The 23415-nt window shown below is 40.2% G+C and overlaps 1 protein-coding gene and 1 non-coding gene across 2 annotated transcripts; one reads left to right on the plus strand and one right to left on the minus strand.

Moving 5' to 3' along the window:
• Positions 1–1999: 1999 nt before the first annotated feature.
• Positions 2000–3455, minus strand: LOC113008321 (helix-loop-helix protein 1-like). Its single transcript, XM_026145667.1, has 2 exons — positions 3216–3455; positions 2000–2695 (listed from the first exon to the last, which is right to left on the minus strand). The coding sequence occupies exon 2, from the start codon at positions 2683–2685 to the stop codon at positions 2338–2340; it is 348 nt and encodes a 115-aa protein (XP_026001452.1). The 5' UTR covers positions 2686–2695; positions 3216–3455; the 3' UTR covers positions 2000–2337.
• Positions 3456–9689: 6234 nt separating this feature from the next.
• Positions 9690–9772, plus strand: trnal-cag (transfer RNA leucine (anticodon CAG)). Its single transcript has one exon. It is a non-coding gene; the product is annotated as a tRNA-Leu (tRNA).
• The last annotated feature ends 13643 nt before the right edge of the window (positions 9773–23415 follow it).

The following is a 23415-nucleotide window of genomic DNA, read 5'->3' on the forward strand; positions in this document are numbered from 1 at the left end:
GTCATTATTGATAGATGCGTTTGAAGCCAGTCATGTTTCGCTGTGCAACTGAACACAGTATATAGTATAGTGTATGCACTTTTTTATACTACACGTCTCTGTGAAAACGTTGTAAATTGAAGACTGAAGATTTTGATGGGGAAACTGACAGATTACTAAGAATAGGACTACATTTTCTGTCTGTTAAGGGTGTCTTTAATAGCATAACAGAATTAAAGAAATATCCAGAAATATCCACCCAGAACCATTTCAGTTATTTTACCTATGATGAGCAACCCGTAAGGATGGCCATTACTCTGAAGATAAGGGTTGGATCTGTTTAACTATGATCATGGTGAGACCTTTGTTAATTCATCTCATACTTTGTCCTTATCTTTAATTAACTTGTATGGACTTGCTTTTGCAACACATCAGCTTAACACATGATATTAATTATAGAAGAAAGAAGGCTTAAAGGTAGGGTTAATAGGGGCTTAACACCTGCACCTGATTGTGCCATCTCATTAGTGTCATACCAGGGATGCAATTTCTATAATAGTTCGAGGTTCTGGTGTCATAGCTGACACTTCCAGGGCCCTGGCGCCTCACCTCTGATCTCTGCAGACAGAAACTGTCTGTGGGCTCTGTAGTGGATAAATTGCCAGAGGAAATTCCATCACAGGTAAGTGACAGAGACTAAATGTAGAATGGAACGTGCCACTTTTCACTGTTATTAAAAGAACCAACTTTGCAATCTGAAAAAAAAGTGAGATTTTCTTGATCCCCTGCACAACAATAGCAGTAATCAATAAAATACAATGGTGCTAGTTTTTACTTAACTCCTGACCTTGAACACAGCAGTTGACAGGAGATACATTTAGTTGTTTCTCTCTTGGGTTTTTAAATGCATCACATCTTCGACAGGCTGAATTTCCCTTATGGCGAGACTTTTTCTGCATGGATTACACGGTAATTAAAGCATATGCTATTGAGGAATCTCCAGATGTTGCAGAACCTCTTGAGATATCTTATTAAACAAACATTTCTCAATAGCTCAAGATACTCAAAACCCGTATGACAACTATGATGTCAAATATGATCTATATAATATGATAACAAAAGATTTATTTGGGCCTGCTCGATAACCATATTTTAAAAACTGACATCACACCACGAAGAAACCGCTTACCGTATATGTAGTTCTCTACAACGCCAGCAGAGGGCGACGTTGCTCCTTTCAAGGAAAAATAAACTGGAATGAATTCTGAAATTTACAAACTCAAATTCGAATACATGTGCAGGAAGAATTGCATTAAACTTATAATTACATTAAATATATTGTATCAAAATTATGTGTGTGATCAATAAGCCCTTGTTTCACCATTTAACCAACATCTCTAAACACACACAAGCTTTATGCTTCTTTGCCCTATTTGCCCCGAAATCTGACATTAAGCTGAGCCCCGTGTTCCCTGTATTCTCAGAAGCATTGTGTTCAGTGTGTAGACCAGTGCGTGTAATGTGCTGCATGCACAAAGGACTCTCGCTCTTGCTGCTGGAGTGGACATGAACAATACCTCGAGCCCCATGGGCCACATTACAGATTCGCATAAATGGACGACAGGAGGAGCGCAGGCAGCCTCAGACTAATGGAGAGGAAAACCACAGGGGCGAGTGAGCTGAAAGCTACATCCTGATGTCATCCGGTATTTGGGCAGAATGTCAGAACCTTGAAATGTTCGGAAATCTGTTTTTGAATGCCCAGAAATTAGACCTGTGTGTTCGTTTACCCATGACTAAGACAGAGGTGTCAACTTCTTTACAAACACAACAAACAACCCTCTAAAAGAAAATATAAACTCACATTTATTTCTCAGCATTTTGGTGAAACTTTATTGTTTCTTAACTCTTCCGGATTCAAAAATATTACAAGATGAATTTGAAAAAACAAGATGAGCCTTTTTACTGTTTATTTTAAGCAAATTTGATTTGAAATGAAATTCCAGCTGCCATTAGAAGAAGGAACACAGAGCACACGAGTGTTTTACAGTTACATATTATATTATATAAGTTTCTTTAATACTTGGTGGAATAAGAACCAACCCCAAGCATGATAATGTTTCCATAAGTTAGTGATTAATAAACAAAATGCAATATGTGATATAGAGAAGGTCCCAAAATATTTTCCATTCTTCGGGTGCTTCTACGGATGTTAAGTCTCCAGTGCTGCAGCTCATCCTCATAATGAAACATCATCATGCAATAATAATGTCAGCGTGGTATTCCATTAGGATACAGACCAGGGATTCCCCATATCCCTTGTTCTTTAGTGGCTGGATACGCACTGCCACACTTGTCCTAAATGTCCAGCACGTGGTCGAGATATGAGATGTAACAAATCGCGAGTCGCAAGATTTCAATCTTGGACAACTTTTTGTCTGGCGGGAGCGTTGGGAGCAGTTTCCTTAGTTCTGCAAAGGCCACATTGAAGGCTACAACACGGACCCGTTCCCTGGTGGCATGCGCAGATCGATATTTGGCTGTGGCGCGCCTCTTGCGCCTCTTCTCCTCCTTGGAACGCACTTTGGCCTCTCCATCGTGGGTTCCGACCGGCATGGACCCACACTGCGCACCGAGGGAGTCCAGAAGGGTGTCCGTGTGTCCCCAGGGGAGATCAGACTCCTGATGATCACCGCTGAGCATCATATCAAAACCTCTGTTAAAAATAGAATAAAAAAAAATACTACTAGGCAAATGAAACTGAGGCAATACTGTAATTCTATAAAACATGCACAAATCATGGATGCAAATATGAAAACATTTTATTTTCTTCTGGCTTTTCCTCATTAAATGGCAATTAGGAACAAATGCAGGGATATGAGAGACTCCTGCTGCCCTTCAGTGGAGAATCTGTAGTATTACCACTATAGCGACGCTGTCCGAGGTACTGAAACATCAAGACAAGAAAACAAAGCGAAGCAGCCCTTGTTTGTTTTGCAAAAAACAACTGGTATAATAAGAATAGCACACATTTATGATATATTTCCTGAAGATAATATCTATATGTAGAAGAGTGTGCAAGAGGAACATCGGATTGTTTGTGTTTTTATCTGGTAATGTTTCAACTTTCTTGCAGATTTCGACGAACCAAACAAAAAAACAAAAGAAAAAAACGAAAAACGCGCAGAAGACCTTGGAGTAACGACCGTGGAAACAAAAAACAAGGCTGAACTTACCTTGTGCATTCGAGGAGAAGGTTTCATCTCATTCAGCAATATCAAATATTTAAGCTGCAGGTAAAGTTATCTCGCCAGCAGCCTTCATGGTCTCTGACTCTTGATTTACCCGAGTGGAGAAAAATAGCTGAAAACTGGACTTGAAGTGGAGTAAAAATCAGCCCACCTCGTCTTTCCCTTCCACCACACTGTCACTATTGTATGGCTCCATTCAGCAGCAGCATTTTTTGGTCTTCTTCACCCCCCACCTCCCCTATGCTTCCTCGCCTGTCTGTGCGCAGGATTAGACACTCTCGTCTTACTACACGGAGCTCAGAGACGACAAGCAAGACGGATGACGCTGTCTTCTTTCGCTTTTATTAATCAGCAGGTAAAAATAAAACCTGCCTGAGTCCCCGCCCTGTTTTATGAGATTTGTTTTTGCAGACGGTTCATTTGAAAGGTTAAAATCCAGTCCACTACATTGAAGGTCCACGTGACGAAAACTTCTGCTAGTGACGTCACATTCCCCTGGCTCTTATTAGCAGAAGGTCAAGTGAGCACCTGGGTCTACACAGAAGGAAATCAAAAAGCCGGTGGAATATCTGCTGTAATAGCCTTGACCTGATGCAAGACTGAGTCATATTTGTGAAACTGGAGAATTAGAATGTGACAAGATTGCTGGTAGAAAGCTGTGGATCTGCAAACCAGTGTGCACAACTCTTGCTTTGGACTCAGGAGGGGAAGCGTTTTTACTTATACATATGAAAATCTAATTTCATGCAAGCTATGCATACCATGCATTAATATCTATTTTTATATTGAGGATTCGTTTTTGTTTTTTATACCTCGTCTGGTCCAGTGTGCTAGTTGCAAAGCTGCGGCTATGACATTTTGATCTGCTCATTTCTGGAAATGTCAACGCTAATCATTACTAACATAATCACTGAGAGTAAATCACCACTGAGCCTCCACCTCTGTGGTAGTGGAAAATGTTTCCTCAGACGCTGTCAGAAATGGCACAGTAAATGCTCGACTGGATCGTGTGAAGTTATTGAGATGGCCTTGGCATATGGCTAACATCATTACCGTTCTCTCGAAGCCGCTGCATGACCATTTATGTGTTGTCGATTTGAAAACGGCGTGGATATGATGCTCATCACAGGAAAGAAAGAGGTGCACGTTATGACAATGGCTTCCCAAAGTTGCAGTGTTGGCAAACATGTGGCCTTTTCAAAGAGGACTTGACAGACATGATGGCATCCTTTGCATTTCTTTACACCGCTTAGATCTAATGCCTATGTATCATTGACTTTTTCTTTTTCTTTTTTTTGCAGGACTGTGAGCACTTTAAACATCTGAATGAATTAATTTACCATCATTGCTGGAGCAGTGATGATCAGCTCTGCCTGTATCTGGCTGTAGCTGTAATCTTTCAGCAAGTTTTTATTTATGCTGTGATATCCTATAAAATATAAATGCTGGCCAGTCTGGCCCGCTGGCAAAATCACGCAATCTCTTTTGCCATCATCATGAAAAACCAGTACATGGATAATTTTTATTGATAATGAATAGTAAGAACATTCACAGTAAAGAAGGCATGCAGCAGCCAGAATAAAAGACCATTTTATGAACAGCTACTGTAATTATCAGTGTAAATACGATTTAATCAATCTAAGATAAAACCATACATAGCCTTGTAATGACTTGCTTCTTGATATTGCAGCCCAAAAAATGCTTTTCTCACAGATGTCTTGCAGGGTTACATCAGGCTGCCTTTTGCAGATATATACTATATATGCAAATGCTCTGTTTCTGTGCTAGTTTTTCTATTCTTTTTTACTCGTTGACCTTCATTTGTCTTCTTTGACTGCACAGTTTGGCTTAATGTCAGCAGATTCTGGAGATGCTCAAACAGTTGCTCAGATCTAATGACTATCTATCTATCTATCTATCTATCTATCTATCTATCTATCTATCTATCTATCTATCTATACACACATGTACATATAGAACCTGAGTCAACACCACATTATTCAATTCAAGCAGCTGTGACCATAAAGTCTAACTGGTCTTGTATCATCTCCTCCTTTTCTTATTGGTTCTTCTGGATTTAGCTTCTCATCTGTCTCAGTCTGGACACCATCTGTTTAAAGGACACAGACACAAACCTCATATTTACATCTCCTTATTCTCATCTGTTCATAACACTCATGCAAACCCGGGCATTATGAAAATGCATTTGCTAAATATTTTTCTTACACACAATAAAATTACAAAAAAACAAAAATCAAACTAAAATTCCTGTTTTTGTCAAAGCTTCTATTTTTACTGTGAAGAAAATATGCCTTAGTATCCCCCCCCCCCTTTCTTTTTCTTATTTTCCAGAACTTTACCTCCATCATCATTTGTCAGCTTCTATAATGAGTTTGCAGCAAACAGCACAGTAAATGTGAATGAGTTACAGTTTTTCTCAGTCGCTTTGGTGCGTTTCTCAGATCAGAATTGAAATTCTCATAACTATTAGTTCAACCTCCACAACACTCAGTCATTTGTGCACATCATAGTAGCAATTTCTCCTCTCTCTGAACAAGCTGCAAATGATTTTGGACATGAATCAGTTGCTTCCATACATTTCCCTGCTGCTTTCTGACATTTCCATTTGCTTATGTCATGTCAGTCAAAAGTAATCATACCTATGGATGCTGAATAGTCGTTCCCAATAAAACTAATAGTCATACATCCATTGCTTGAGTCATCACACACAAAATTGTTGAACTAGTTATCACATGCCAAATATTGGCCATCTGTCAAGCAAATCCTATACCTTTCTGTATCATTTTTCCTGGAAATGTCTCCGAAATTGAACAATTGATCTCAGGTGAATTACAGCTGTCACTCATGAGGTTGTTCACTGTCAATTATGGATGAATCCTGTGAATCCCCAATTGGCAAGCATATATAAACTGCGCAGGAGCTAGTGTGTAACATTTCTACACTTCTGTGACACAAAATGGAAGGTCAGCACCGTGGAAGAGGGGTGAGGATGCGGGGAGGAAGGGGAAGGGGAAGAGGGAGAAGAGGCAGATATAGGCGGATTCCTAATGAAATAAGGGCTACAATTGTGGACCATGTTGTCAATCACGGCCTCACCATGGAGGAGGCTGGTCGAAGGGTGCAACCCAATATTGGAAGAACTACTGTCAGTTCAATCATTCAAACATTCCGTAGGGAAAACAGGTATGCAAACAGTAATACACTGTACTGTACTGTGCCATCTCAGACAACGGCGTCCTCACCCATATCCCCCTTCTTGGTCCATACAATACCCAACATCTCCTGACATTTTTAGACACTCTTTACAGGGACCTAGTCCCTGAGAATGAGAGAGGTGGAGGCCAACTCAGCAAGTATGTTGTTGTCTGGGATAATGTCCGTTTTCACCACTCCCATCAGGTCAGAGAGTGGTTTGCAGCACATGACAGAATTCTGGTTGAATATCTCCCTCCATATTCCCCATTCCTTAATCCAATAGAGGAGTTTTTCCTCTGCCTGGAGGTGGAAAGTTTATGACCGGCATCCACATGAGCAAATGGCCCTGCTTAGCAGCCATGGATGCAGCATGTGACGACATCACAGCAGGGTCCTGCAGAGGATGGATTCGCCACTCCAGGAGATACTTTCCTCGCTGCATTGCGAGGGATAACATCTGTTGTGATGTAGATGAAAATATGTGGCCAGACAGACAGGAACGTCTGGATGTGCCAGAATGATTTACTGTACTGTTACATGTGCTGTTTATTGTTCACATTAGTGCACAGCTCTACCAAATGGGTGATTTTATGTTTACATGTATTCTACAGTGCACAAGTGACTGTAGCATATTTGTCTTTTGCACAATTCTGTAGGATTACAAACACTTCTACACAATGGAAATGTGAAACGTACGTATTCAGTGTCTCAGTTACTCCCAAGACTCCCATAACATCTACAGTGACTTTACTGCACATTTCAGATGGCTGTACAGGTAGGCCATAGTGCTGTCGTCAGCATTTTCAGGTGTCACCAATTGTTTTTGCAATGGGAAACACTGAAATTATAAACTGTCATAGTGGAAACATGACAATGCCATTTGACTATCTTGTTCATAAAGATGGTGTCAAGACTTTTCATTTTGATGGCACTGACAGTTTCATTGACATGGATACTTGCTTTTGAGGTATGGATAATCAATTCTGTGCATGTGACGTGCTTTTGCAGGCTATCCACTAGGTTTTGCAGTTTGCACTAATTGTTTTGGGAAATGCACTAACTGCTGTGCAAATGTTAATGGTGTTCTGAGGAACGCACCAAAGCGACTGAGAAAAACTGTAAAGTAGTTAAGGTTTATTGTGTTCCCTATTCCTTCCCCTCAGCCTGGTTAACATCTGCTGTCATATTTTGTTTCTGCTGATTTGGACTTTGGTGGCATCTAATCAATCAGCTCAGTCCTCATGGTGACAGGGAAGGAAACAAAGAGGGCAACGGAGGAGGGGAACGACAACAGTGAACAAAAACAACAGACAGAGACAACTCTGATGACTGAAGACAACATCAACCTGTGAGCAAATGTTCCGAATTATTATCAAGCTTTGCTGTAAAATTTAAGCTGACATTAAATAATTAGTAAAGTAGAGAGATAATTTTATTCTGTACACTTCCAGTACATAAATTTTACTCACTGCAATGCCAGTTGGCTTGGCACAGCTTCATAAGCTACTATAAATGCTGAGGAGGAGGAGGAATACACGGGCAAAGAATTATATATATATATATATATATATATATATATATATATATATATATATATATATATATATATATATATATATATATATATATATATATATATATATATATATATATACACACACACACACACCAAGGGCTCAGAGAAGAGCTCGAGAGGATGTGGAGGGTGAAGGTAACGGTGGTCCCCGTGGTAATCGGAGCACTAGGTGCGGTGACTCCCAAGCTAGGCGAGTGGCTCCAGCAGATCCCGGGAACAACATCGGAGATCTTTGTCCAGAAGAGCGCAGTCCTGGGAACAGCTAAGATACTGCGCAGGACCCTCAAGCTCCCAGGCCTCTGGTAGAGGCCTCTGGTAGAGGACCCGAGCTTGAAGGCGTGCTGGGTGTTTTTTTTGTTTGTTTATATATATATATATATATATATATATATATATATATATATATATATATATATATATATATATATGCTGTGTAATAATTAATACAGAGAAGGTTCAATAGAAAAGATGAGCTAATTATTTGTCATTTATTAGTTTATTTGTAATTAATACAGAGAAGGTTCAATAGAAAAGATGAGCTAATTATTTGTCATTTATTAGTTTATTTGGGGTTCAACACAGGGTCAAAAATAATGTATTAACAAGTTTTCTACTGTCACACAGAAGTGTGCAACATGTTAGAGATAGAGGGAGACATTAACCATAGAGAACTTTTTCATGCTTGTGCTATAACATCAAACAAATATGCGGGAGGTTTGTGTGTCATCCACTCGACAGAGAACACAGGGCAGTGTTTCCCTGCTAGACACTGCCACAGTTCAGTGAACATCTCTTCATGGTGTTGCCTTCAGGGGCTTTGAATTTGAAAAAATCTATTTGCTTGACAAACATATAATAAGTGACTTATTATCCAGATAAAAAAAAAAGTACTGAGGGAGGATCAGGAAGGGGCTGGGCGAGCGCGCTGGCACGCACACACTGACTAATGTAGAGAGAGAGCAGAGATGTGCCTTTTAAAAAATGCATCACTTTACAAAGGCACAAAATGTGAAAATATAGATTAAAAATGGCAAATGGCAACATGTACTTGTGAAGAAACTGCATACATACCAGAATCTTGCACTGTTACTAACTCTGTGTTTCTCAGTATGACTCCTTAAAAAGGAATTTTAGGGTTTAAAGTTTCAGAGCCAGTGTAATATTGCTCCAGGACATCCCCATGGATCTTTTCCTAAAGGCTGATGCAGCAAACCCATTTGTTTCGCTGCCAGGCAGCAGTGCTGAGGTGGTGCCAAAAGTCTCCCAGTAAATCCTGGACTTGTGTTTACTTCTGGTCATTGCAGTGATTAAGCCAGTGACATTAATCCGTGAAAGGTTGCAGTATGCATGCTTCACAATGATTCTGTTCTGTCAGTAGCAACAAATCATGACTCACCATCTGGATGCCCATTACTCACTGTTGATTTTTACAGTTTGTGATTAAACCATAAACTGCATCAAATCAATGTGTTGGGTCCAAGAGAATCAAATAATGTCGCCATCTAGTGGTAAGTCAGAAGTACTCAATAGGAAAAGTGGAGAATGGATAATTATTTGTGTTATTCAAATATTTGTAATTCATATTAAATATATTCAGCAAACGCTTTATATGAAGTATTACCTAAACATGATCCAACAAAACAGTTTTTGAAGGATCGACAGCACAAGTCAGGATGGCCGAGCGGTCTAAGGCGCTGCGTTCAGGTCGCAGTCTCCCCTGGAGGCGTGGGTTCGAATCCCACTTCTGACATCATCTGTTTTGTGTAAAACTGAACAGTTTCCAATATGACATCTGCAACCGAGGCTTTGAACTATGAAAAGTTTATAAATCGTCATATCGGGGTCCTGGTTGATGTCATATTGTTCAAAATGAATCCACTAGAGGGCACATCTGGCTCTTTTCACTCTGTGCATCCAGTAAAGTGCCATAGAAGTCTCAGCGAATAAAGGAAGATTTAAAAAAGAAAATCAAGCTGTTGCTTTTTAAATGAATTCTTCAGACTAAGCTCAGTGCCTCATACAGTGAACCATGAACTGCTTCTTGTTTTAAAATCACAGTTTTTAGAGTGATCGAGTTGCTTGTTATTATTTATCAGTGATGTCAGCGGAAAATAGAATGAATTATTTAGTGAAAACATATCGTATGTATGTCTAGGTAAAAGGTTTCAACACCTCTTACTTCTCAAGCACATATGATTTCCAGTCCAACTTTAAAGGGAAAAAGGTTAATATTAATAAATAAATTAATTTTATATTTTCATTATAACTTTTTTAAATTTTTACATCTTTAGTTGTGACTCCATAGCTGCTGTTACAAAACTTCTCGAATTGTTGGTGGAAACGTGTGGATCTGGTTCCAGATTGGGCACAAGCACCAAATATATTCCCAATAACATTTATTAAGCTATTTATTTACATCTATCTATTCTTTTTTTAATCAATATTTTAATACTGCTATATATCTTTAATTTGTATGTAAGTATTTGTTTTTACTTTAGAGAAATAGTAATACAACTGCAAGACTTTCCATTGTCCACACGATGGCACTGCAACTCACCTTTTTCTATTAATACCCATATAGATAAGATTGATATGTAATTATGTTTGCTTCTTTTAATGCCCATAATTTACATGACCGCAGGCTAAACTACAATCTAACGATGGTTTCATCTGTGTGTAACTATGTGTTTTGAAGCCCCACTGCAACATGTGATCAACCACGAAAACCCACTCCTGGTAATTGTGCAACTGTAGATTGAGAGGATCACTCAACCACCGGACTCACGTAAGCACAGCAGAGCACACAATGCTGCAACAAAACAGCCTGGGATCGAGTAGCTGGATGTATCGCTGTAAAAACATACCCCCCAGCAAAACACATGATCCCTGTCTGTTACAACAAATGTACAAAGGGAGGGAATGCTATGACAAGCTCAGTAAGAAGCACAGTCAAGAGCAGCACACTAGAGTGAAGTTTAAGAAACAGAAGAGCCACAGAGATGACATAAAACGTCTCATAAACACTAAAATGCTCCGCAGTTTTCCAAAAATCTAAGAACTGCTTTGACAAATGTCTGCCAGTCATTAAAGATGAAGTCAGGCTCAATAAACTAGAAAAAAAAGACAGACCACAGAATGAAACATAGCTGACAGTGCTTAGGCTATACTGTATGTCTCATTCAAGTGGCATGCTGCTATGCGTTAATATGCAGCAGTTGCTGGTTACCCACCTCCTCCTCACAGTGGCTGGGATAGAGAGACTTAGGACAGCCTTTGGTCCCAGATGTATGCCAGCTCATGTCTGCCTTTGATGCCTTGTGCTGGCTCTAATTTTTCTTTTCTTTTTTACAGGGCAACTTCCATGAGTGGGCTTTACCTCCAGCAACTGTTTCTTTGCAGAAAGCTAATGCAAAGGAAAACAGTGCTGGAGACCAGTAACAGAGTGAGAGGATCACTCAGCCACATCTGTTTCATGTGGCTTGAAGACTTCAGGAGTGGCACACCATACTGAAAAACCCCAAAGACAAAGAAAGAAGCACACACGCTCAAACATCTACAGTTGCTGCACAATAGACCACACATGCAGAAACGCAGACAAACATGGGCTCTGTCTCTCTCAGGATTGGCCCAAATGGGAAAAAACTCACATTGTCTTGAAGCAGAAGAAATACTTGGATTTTTTAAGTTTAAAATAGGCTAAATCTCCAACTTACTTTCAGTGAATCCACATAAAAGTGCTACCCATTCTCAGTAACAGATATATGGAAATAAGAGGCATGAGAATTAATCCTCCAGTGGCAGCTGGCTGATTGATGACCTCGATTGCTAACTGAGAGCACCTTAGTGTGGCAGAGCTAGATGGGCATAGACAAACAGCTTGTTAGGCTTCACACTAGCCTGAGCAGCTTGCACACATTAGTAAGCCATCATTCATAGCTGACACTTTGCCTCAGAAAAAGGAATTTTCTTTGTCTAGTTTTTGCTGGTAATTGTGAAAAGTTTTGCTTCTGATTAGACTTAATCTAATCTAAATATTTCTTTTCTTGGCAGCTTGGAAAGCCTTGACTGTGTATGCTCACTAGCTTATTCAGCGCTGCTGCCAAAGATGCTGCTGTGGAGGTTTTAACAGTTAGGAGCTGCACAGCAGATGTAACAGAGCTGGCATGGCATGACGTTTGAAGTCACTGCTATTGCTGTGGACATCAGCGGTATAACTTTGGGTTGCAGGAAAAGTAAAGAATCACAAACACGTCTGTTATGCAGGGAAAACCTGCATAACTGGTATGGGAGGAAGGGAAACCAACATGAAAGGGCAGGATTAATTCACAGAGGAAGAGCTTTATTATTTTTCAGGTAGAGCCTGAGTGCCTGAGAGCATTTGTGTTGCCCTGTAAACACATATTAAACCTAGTTGTAAACGTTTTTTATTAAATCCTCAGTTACTCATTCAGTGTTCTTGCAATCATGAAAAACTGGATGGATCAGGCGCTTACACTACTTAAAAGAATCAAATACCACGGGAGCTTTCACAGTAAGGGCTCATAAGAGATTTTTTAAATACTGTCTGGTTATGTGGAATATTTCCCCCCACTGAATCTGTTTACTACTTATACAGAACAAGAAAGCCATTAGGTCTTTAACCTCTGGGAGTTCTGAGTAAGGGTTTAGTGAAGATGGCATTAAAAGAGACTAAAAGTCACACTGTACACACTGCCAGTGTGTTTCACTACAGATAAAAAGGCATTAAACAGGCAGATAATGGTGGACATGATTTACTACATCCTGCACAACTGTGGCACCCAGGTGCTCAGATTTTCTGGGATCCAGCTCATGTTTCTTCCGAGCCCCGCAACGCTATGCAAAAGGGCTTGCGTGCATGACTGCAAACCTTCCAGGGAAAAGAGGCACTCTTCTTTTACTCCCTTGGACTCCTTTGATTAGGAAAAGGATTTCCAGCTGAGGCTCGAGGTCCTTGAGAAACACGATAGCAAAGAGTTTAGACTGACAGTAGAGATCCACCTGCGCAAAAGCTACTAACAGTGTTTGTTTAGTTAATGGCAAATTAAAGCTGCTTCTATTCTGAATTTATAACTGAGTAGAACATTTTATTTTCCTGTTAGACTTCCTAGATGGTAAATATTGTCATTAAGACCTAGAATGTCTACAGCTTGTCTTGTGTTTGGTATATGAGATATAGCCAGGATATCGTAAAAACATCTGTATGATGTAAAATATCATTGGCCAAGTAGAAAATTCTTAAAATTCAGCAAATGTGTTTATATAGTTTGTAATTTCAGCTGTTTTTTTAATGTAAAAAATAGGTTGCAGTATATTTATCAGAGAAAAATCAGACAGCAGATGAAAACTGACTTTATGAAGTAATCCTATTTCCCTTTTACTGGTAAGCCCACTCCCATTTACGCTGCTCATGTGGTGAAGCTTGCGCTTTGTCTCGTTCTGGCGTTTTTGTGTAAAGCTTCGACTCGTGTGTTTGGGTGACCTGACTGAATGTTGTTTTGAACAAATCAGTCGTCTTGCATGCCATCTGGGTGAAGCTACGGTGCAGTTTGTAAACAAGCGCTCTGGTGAGTTAAGGGTCCGCTTCCATGCAGGAGCGAGGTCTGCGAAGACGCATGAGTGGCTGAGGCCTTTTCCCAGAGAAACAGCTTTTGTTTGGGTATGGAGGAAATGAGATGGGGGGAGGGGGGATGGAGGGGGGGGGGGGGGGGGGGGAGGCACACTTAAGGAAATGGCCTTGCACTCAGATGTGCAGACCACAGCCTGTCACATGTAGGGACTGGATGGTGTGCATATTTCACAGCTTAGGTTTCACAAGGTCACTGCGTGTTTGTTTGTCTTAGTCGGGTCCAGCCTCATAATCACCTGTCTTCATAGCAAGAACATTTTCAGATCATATCCTTTTTTTGTTCTAAAATGACAAAATAGAAAAAAAAACTGTTGAGGTAATTACTAAAGACGTCATGCAGGTCAGTGGAAGTTTATCAGCTAACGTGTTTTAGCACATAACATATGTAACTCATTATGGCCTAATAATGAAAAAATATGGCAATCTTCCATGTAAGCAAATCTACACAGCAACCTCTCAATGCCATGAGAAGATTCTGAGGACTTTTTCTGATGACGTCATCGTCCCAGACACAAAACTATATAGTGCTGGAGTCTGAAGTGTTTATGTATGTTAGGGCTGTGCCATGCTCTGTGATCTGGTGTCCATCCTGCTCTCCCATTGTCCATATCAGTTCTCCCACCCTGTCTGCATTGAAGGCCATTTTTGGCTGGTTCAATGGCAGGAAGTGGGCACCATCTTATACCAGTGATTGAAAAGTCTCCGGAAAAACAGTGCTGGAAGTCCAAATGCAGATATTCATTCAGTCATAAATAACAATCTAATGTTGTGACCTGAAGGTAGATCTGGTGGACGCAACATTTCCCAGGCCCTCTTTATGTGGAGTATATGGAATATATATATTTTTTAATTGTACAAAAGCAAAAGAGTAAAAACCACCATGTGCAGTCTGATGTTATAAGTTTTCTTTTCTCATCCGTGAGTTCCTGGAATTTTCATTTGCTGCCTTGCAAAAACTTACACATGTAAAACAGAGGAAATAACACATTAATTAAGAGGCATTAAAGGAGCAAGTTCCTTTTTTTTTTGTTTAAAGCAGAGGAAGACTCTAGTGAGATGTTCCATCTTGTTTCCAGACCTAATCAAATGAGCCGAGGTTTCTTTTTCTTTTTTTTTCCTGTAGCCTTCTTTACAATTCAACTTATTTCTACAGCCTAAAGAAAGTCTGTAGATTTAAGACACTTCTTCATTAGCTTTACTTTTTAGACCCAGAAGCTACATAAAATTCTATTTGCAATCCATGACTGGGTACTCATCTAGTGTCATTTTTAAACATACATGGTTTGTGCTCTGCTGTAGCCAGATGTCATATAAAAACTCACAAATGTTTCCAGGAGGTGAGAACAAGCCACACAAACTTCACCCGGTACAAAGGACAACTGCAGAGCTACTTTTTCTTTACTCTTGTTTTTAGGTTTTTGTTTTGATTTACTTTAGGCACAAGAATCTTTTGATTAGGTTTAAGAAAGGATCACGGATTGGGTTAAAATATATGCTTTGACAATGTTAACTGCATGTTAGAACGTAAACTTCTTCCAACTGTAACAAGGTTCTCTCTCATTTTCATTGTAAGTGGCACCGTCAGTGAAGACACCGGCTGAGACCTTTGGCTGGAGTTTCACAGAATCTTTTTCAGACTCTGAAGGACTCACGCCTAAGTAATAAGTAGTACACAAAAGAAGTTCTTCTGAATGTGTTTATTTCAACTGCACACTTCAAGAAATGTGTTTCTCAAAAAGTTAAAAGGTAAATATGAAGAATTTACAGTGTAAAGTAAACACTTTCTTCTACTCTAAATCTCCGAGTAAATCTCTGTGAGCCAGATATGACTGTTTGTTCTTTGTTAACTTTTGGGAGTTTTGATTAGGTCATAAATCGGTGCTTGTGTTTGCACCAGATGTCACAGGGTTAACAACAGGCCAGCCTTTAAATATGATGACTCACAACAGAGTGGGAGAGAGAGATATGGTAAAACGCTGAAGAAATACGAAGCAAATTATTTATATCATCCATCCTTTCAATCTTTCGAGGGTTACATTAAAATCCAATCGGTTATTCCTTGACAAAGAAAAATGCAGCTTGTCGAACTTTGCTTGCGTGTGAGAGACTGAATCCATGTGTGCTTGTACACGAAGAAAAGCGAGGAGCGCTTCAGACCACTTCTATTAAGATTGGCAGCAGGAAAGGTCTGTAATGAAGAACTACCGGCGTTAACTTTTATGCTTTGACTTTCAGCTGCCCCCTTTACCTTCCCATCACAGAGTGCCCATTGTATGTTCCCCATCATTATGGAACTGAGGTATTTACTCTGACATCTGAGTACAATCCCTGGTCCAAAAGCCACACCAATCAGGCTAGCCTTTTAAACCACGTTTTTCTTGCAGCATGTAGATAATGTTGTTAAAAATGACAAATTCAGATCCTGTGAATAAAAAAATGTAAATCTCTCAGTTCCAAAAGCAATATCACAGCCTGTATGAAAAGAGTCCATTACAACAGCTGTGGAGGAACAGGACCAAAACACTCTATTCAAAGGCCTGAAAAGGAGGGAAAAAACACGGGTGAAAAAATAATAACAAAAACACCACCGCCTTCCTCTTTTCATGAACTTCTGCAGGATGTGTCTTTCATCCCTTGCTCACTTTATCCTCATCCTTTGTGTTAGTCTTCCTCTCACCTATGTTAAAACTCACAGGAAACTTTTACCACAATGGGAAATTTAACACATTTTTTTTACAAATGAGTGATCTGAATGTTCATTGGAGATGTTTTTCTCTGGGGATTTAACCATAGATTACCACATATAAACAGTCCCACAAATTAGGCTCTTGACAGGCATTTTTACTCGGGTCAGCTTGCATTGATAGGGCCCAGGCGAGCCTGCACTTTGCAACTCTGTAACTCTCACACGGAAGGCCTGCCATCGTGTGTTCTGATGAATGGACATGAGGCTATTGGCTACGATTCAGACTCTGATGTATAGGGTGCCTGGTACTGAGAGGCTGACGTGAGGCAGCAAAGCCGTTTTGTATTTACAAGCCAAGGTTGAGTGTGGCTGGGAGGTTCTTGGAGGCTTTTGGTGGTTTGGAGTGTCAGAGTGACAGGGTTAAGGCTCCAGTCAGCCATTACGCTCCCTCTTTAAATGCGTTTCTGTATTCTAATGAGAAGCAGATCTCTCTTGGAGCATCTTCACCTCAAACTGCAGGGTGATGATAAAAACAGACACACGATGAACACAGCACACCCTATTCCTCATTTCTGTTTGGTCCTTTGCACTGATGTTCAGTTTTGTTTCTATTTGACTTGTTTTCTCTCTTTTTTTACTCCCTGGGATCATTCTGTCTCTGTTAAACATCAATAAAAGCAATGAAAGACTGGAAATGGCCTCATATGTTTTTGTCTGAGAGCAAAAGCTGAAACTGGGCTCCGGCTTAGAAATGAGACTATGAGGAAAGGCTAGATGAATGAGGGTGCTAATGCTAGTGCCCCTCTCTAGCAGCCCAAAGCGCAGAGGGTTGGACTCCAGATGAGGCCTGCGTTGCCACATCCTGGCCGTAATCCCCCTGCAGTGCCATGTTCACTTGTGTGCATGAAATCTGTGGGGAGACCAGGAATGGGAACCACCTGGGAGAGAGACAAATGGCTTGAGGTAATTTTCCATCGTATGTTGCTCTTGTGATTTTAATCGATCACTCAGTTTTTTTTCTTTAAAGGACATGATATTTATACTTTACCACCATGTAGATCTTTTTTTTCCTTTTTTCCCTCCATTTAACCGAGTCAGACTTCGTTCTGCTAGCATGTTTACCTACATTATTTATTCCATCATCATGTTTGAGTGCTTTGGAGTCGTGTTTATATCCAATAAAACCCACACTGTTTGGTCTTCTCTCAGTGCCTCACGCTCACATAAAACCTAACATGTACTATGTTTGCATTGGAAATGTCGCTTTGTGTAGGTCACCTCGGCATGTTGATGCAACGTAAAAGTTTGAAACTTGTTATAACACTGTGAACTTGATCCCAGGGACCGTACGTCAGCACCAAGGCTTTCATGTACAACCATAAGCTGGCAAAGACACCTATAAGTATTGAAATATTGCTGCAGGCTTCTCCAAAACAACACCGCATTCCAGAAATCCTGATGGTCCATTTTTCATCTAATGTTACAGGACAATAGGGGTGAAAGTTACCTACAATTTCTGTGAACTTTGTCAACAGGATCGAAAGGCAATGTGTTGCATTGCACATGTCAGGATTGTCAGGATAGGATTACCAGATTAGCTGTAAACCCTGGGGTACAAAAAGAGAGGGACACCTTCTCCTGCAGCTTGTGGAGAGATTCTGTCATTCACTAATCCATACTGGACGTTCAGTGTCCCCTGGGGCTAGACTTTTCTTCACCTATTACCTATCTCCTGCATGATCTCAGTGACCTGGCTCATAGTAATGAACATGAGCAGTTTGCTGTGTGTGTGTAAAGGAAAGAAAAAGAGTGTGGGGTGTGTAAACGGCTTGGGGAAAGCAGAATTTGCTTTTTGTTTGAATTACCAGTGCGTGCAGAGATGATGGACAAAGTCAATGGAGTATATGAGCCGCAGCCGGTCATGGCCAACGACTTAGCATGAAGGCACTGACAGATTCAGTGAGGTAAGGGAATGTAGAGCAAAAAGAAAGCTCTTCCAGAGAGCCAGAGGAAAACAATGGGAACAAGTTAAGACTTCAAAGTGACTGCTCTGGTCTCTAATATTAAAAAAAAAAAGGATCAGTTTACTGTCCTGGAAGTGATCAATCCACAGAGAATTATCTTTACAGTTCTGTTTAGGGTTTTTAAGTTTTGTACCATCTTTAAACTGATCCCTCACAAGTATGCTGCTTTGTTTCATTCTTATTGTTCTCTTCAGAGCCATTTTCCTCACAGGAGGAAGCGTTTTTTTCAGCAAAAAAGCTCCGAAAACCCCTCACTGTTTGCTCAGAACACAGATATAGTAACTTACCAGTGAACATAATGGATCTTTTGGCAGCTAAAGACCTATTTCCCCTAAGATCAAAAAGGAGAGTGAATACATTAACCAGATGGCCAGGATTAAAAAAAAAAGCTTACATAATCAATTGTTTCAGGCAATTTTAGGAATATTTTTGCATAAATGTTCAGCACAGAGACTTTTGACATTTTCCTTTTTTTTTTTGGACATCTGAGCAGGTCTCAGGTTTCACCTACATTCATGGAGCTGTTGTAAGGTATGCTCGGTCAGTGTGAGGAATGCCTTGATTGCCACATTTCCTGACAGAGACGCACTGTCTCTGCCAGACGCGCACCTGCACGAACAGATCCCGAAAGATCACCTCATCAGAAGCTCCGGTAAAAATATATTATTTTGGCAGAGACGGGTTGCAAAAACCCGAGACAAAGTCCAGCTTAATAAATAACTTCCAATCTTTTGTCCTTTGAATAGCTTTGTAAGGTTCAGTGGTCACCCCTCCCTCATGTTCATGCACTCCCTGACAAGCTCCATCCTTGTGCGAGCTGCTTTCAGCTTCGCTCACGCAGGTCCTTCTCGGCTTGAAAGATAAATTTAAATGAATAAGTAATTAAGTGAAAAATGAGTGAGGTTGGAGCAGTGGATAAGCTGGAATGTGCGAGTGTAGAGAAGTACACGGGGGAGCCTCTGAGCAGGAGGGGAGGTCGACTGTAACAATGTGGTGGGGAGAAAGTTTGAGAGGTACCCTTTGAATGGACATTTGCAAGAAAAAGAATGTGTCGGTCAAACCCGCCACCGTGAAGCAGGGCTAGACAATGCAAACAGCCGTCATTAGCAATAACTGATGCAGTCTTTCTCCGTTTGGTTCCTACTCACTGTTTTCCCTCTTCAGCATCCCTATCTTTTTCAATCCACTTATCTCATGACAGATTATCCTGCTTCATCTTGATTTAATTGGGCAAATATCTCTCAAAAACTGTGCTTGAATGATTAAAAACAGTAAGCCTTTATCAAAACAGATAACTCAGGATGTCTCTATTTAAGACTGTGCAAATGAAGAGTCAAATGCTGCATCTCAGGAATTTTGGCAAAGACAAGCAGATTTTACTTAACCTTGTTCCTTAGCGAACAAACCTGTCTAAAAGAGTTTTATAGTGTGTATAGCATGAAAAGAAAAGATTAATCGTGGACTCTACGTGTAGCCTGGTACGTGCTAGGTGTGGGATTAGTGAATCAGACGTGGAATAACACAAGCATTAAAGCTGAGTTAAGTAATACTTGACCACTTAAGGGCAGTGGAAAAAATACACATCACTTATAAACTAACAACTACTGTGTCAGTGTATTATTTAAAATATGGCTCCTATTTACTTACTTTAGAGATCCAGAATATTAACCACACATCTTTTTAGATACAGTTTCTCTTAGTTTACCAGGTTTTCTGGACTTGATGACCAAAACTTTATGCTTTCTTCTCAACCGAATGAACTTCTGAAGGAAATTCTCTCAGATGTTTTCTCTCTCTTTCTCTCTCTCGCGACATATATATGCAGTAAACATCATGGCAGCGGCTAAAATGAACCGCATGAAGACGTGAGCTGAAGATGTTTTTAAGTAAATAAAGTCAAAATGTCTCTAATGTTATATAAGTGAATTCTTTACTCATTACACCTTTATTAAGGATGTTTTTGTGGCAGAAAGCATGTTGAAAGCAGAAAGTACACAACACACACTCTCACACACACCCAGCCACCCCTGCTGTTCCCACTCTGGCTTCCCTGTGAATGAGGACAGCAGAACAGAGGTTGGCAGCAGTCTGCGGGGCTACGGATGCTTATCAGAAAGGCTTACAAATCCCCCCCTGATGCTTCTGATATGGAGGACAATGGGTATGCGTGCGTAGTGGGAACTCTCTTTAAAGCCTTATTGAAACTGACTTCACTACTTTGCTCTTTAATGAGGTCAGAGTAGGCTGCTGGCTGTATTTCATTGCTGTATACAAGGCATGCAGTCATAATAAACTTTAGCCCAATTGGTGACCCAAGCAGGTCAACAATATCATTTTCAGAAAGAAAGGCTGGACACTCTGTACCTGGTTAAGTCAATACTTCCCTCATTAAACACAACATCAAAGACATTACTTCCCTCTGCAGAGGCTCATGAGCCCGATCAAAGTATATTATTATGATTTGACAAAGCAAATATCCTTTTGCAGTGGACTCCTTAAATAAATCCCACAGTTTCTGACTCTCTTTGTGGTCCCGTCTTTGTATTGAACTTGGGGTTAATTGCTCCAGTGGTGGCAAAAGCAGCTGCGAGGCCACCAGAGTTGCAGGTGAGCAGAAGCTTTTGACAAACACGCAAACCTCCCACGCTGCTTTGTGGCGCTTTCAAAGAACATTCTTGAAATGAGACAGCGTAAGAGTCAAATAAGAGGATAAAGACTGAAGTGAAACTGAAGAAAACTTTTAAAACGAGCATTGCATTTCATGAATTCTTTAAGAAAAAAAAAATAGACAACACCCGCAACACCCCTTTGCATCATGATTTGGTCGGATTGTTCAAAATGAACCTGAAACACAGCAAACATTAGACAAAAATGTAACTGTCATTATTCAGAGGATGTTTTCAGTTATCTTTCTGGGGCTGAATGTTGGGTTTAACCCATGTCTTGGTTTTGGGTGGGAGCCAAAAACAGTAAATGTGATTTACTGAATGTCTGCAACTGGTTTCATATTTAGTTGACTAGGGCGGGTGCGGCAGGGAGTTGCCCTCATATGAATATGTCTGCTGAATATAATGATTTTATCCTCAGTACTGGGATGTACTTGTTGTAATTGTTTTATACATAAAAAACAGTGGAATTTATTTTGCTGTATGAATTAGTGTAAAATTGGAGTTTTGAAATAATAGCAAATATGTTTTCATCATTTTTCTGATCATATCATCATGTTTTAATGATTTCTACCAGTTTTCTTTCCATTAGAGACCATTCTTTGTACCAACACAGTCTCACTGCAGTTTGTGAAATTGCTACTAAGACAAGTGAAGGGCTCTTATTTTGAAAGAATTATTAAGTCTACTGTGGGAAGTTGGAAAGTTGGCATAACTCATGGGACTTTAACCCAGGACACTGGGGTTCAAATAGCTTATGATACCATTGTTTTTAGACTTCCTCTGTTATTTTGCCTTCACACCAACAGCCATTATCTTCGTCTCGTTCTTGGGAGCGTGATATCTCTTCTGTCTCTTGAAAGAATTTTTTCAACTTTTGGAACAAATGTTCCCTTTGACTCAAAGAGGAGCAAGTCACACGACACTGTGACCTCAGAAACATATTTTTGGTCATAGTTCAAGAATAATAATGACATAATTTCACACCAGTGAAAACTCAAATTGCAGTATGTGAAACTGTCCTGAAAGAAAAAAGAATCTGGCCATTATCCAACATCATAGCTTATGAGCAGAAGGCTCACTATGGTATGACCATAGTTCACGTTTAAATACCGAATTGAAGACACTGATCTGTGGTGTCCTCCAAAGTCCACACTTTCAAATATTTCAGTACACCTGGCTGATAGAAACATACAAGCTACTTGGTTGAGTTTATCATTGTTTGAGTTAAAAGTATTAGAAAAACCTGTTTGGCAGAAAGCCTTGAAGACAAACTTGTTCCATGTGTCTGTAGGCCTCTGCTGCTGGGAGACCTCCCTGATGCACTGATCACTGCTTCTCTCTTGCACTCTTAGTGCACTTGTATGCTCCTTTGGGGCTATATATAAATATATATTTATTTATTCTTTATTCATTGGACAGTGGGGATATTACATATTCATAAACTTACCGTATTACCAGTACCAGTACTACAAAGTATTTTTTCTAATGGTTTCTTTAAAAATAACATCCTTTGGGTATTATTTAACAGGAACAAAGGATGCTGAAGTAACAGTCAGGACTATAGCAGTATTTGCCAAAATTTCAAATAGTTACAATAACAATATACATACATCTCTGTATTACAAAGTGGAAGAGTTACTGTGACTGCCCTGCCAGTGTCTGTGTCTGTTGTGTCTCGAGACACATTCAGTTCATAGTTTGACAAATGTTTCCATCTGCAATCAGTGCGAGCCTGTGATCTTTTTCATAGATGTATAAGATCAACAACTGCTATCTATTCTTCTTTTGGGTGTGTGTGTGTGTGTGTGCGCGCGCAAGGGTGGGGGGGGGGCTGGGGGGGAGTAGGGTGTGTGTGTGTGTGTGTGCGCGCGCAAGGGGGGGAGTAGGGTGTGTGTGTGTGCGTGTGTGTGTGTGTGTGTGCGCGCGCAAGGGGGGGGGAGTAGGGTGTGTGTGTGTGTGTGCGCGCGCAAGGGGGGGGAGTAGGGTGTGTGTGTGTGTAACCAAATAGTAACCACTTAGTTATTTTTTAAAGTATCCATATCTGTTCAAATGAAAATCAGTGTTTCCCAACACAAAGGCACTAAGCTGTTAGGGTATGTTAACATTTAGAACCTTTTCCATTCCAGAGCTGTGTAACTGCTTGACCTCCTTTGGATATTATTAACTTAATATCTTCTCTCTCACAGAGTTGTACTGTTGCATTTCTCTCCCTTTCTCTTTCTGCGAGTTCTAGAGCTGGATGTTCCTGATCTACGCTTACTGGCCCCACCAAACTGCCAAGTATTTTTTGTTATCTGTGTTTATCTATTGTTTCTCCGCTCTACTCTCAACCTAACCGGTCGAGGCAGATGGTCTCCTTCCCTGAGT

Source organism: Astatotilapia calliptera, chromosome 16, assembly GCF_900246225.1.
Source record: "Astatotilapia calliptera chromosome 16, fAstCal1.2, whole genome shotgun sequence".
Taxonomy (NCBI): domain Eukaryota; kingdom Metazoa; phylum Chordata; class Actinopteri; order Cichliformes; family Cichlidae; genus Astatotilapia; species Astatotilapia calliptera.

Excerpts from the sequence above, each read along its gene's own strand:
- LOC113008321 (XM_026145667.1), bottom strand. The coding sequence starts at position 2,685 with ATGATGCTCAGCGGTGATCATCAGGAGTCTGATCTCCCCTGGGGACAC.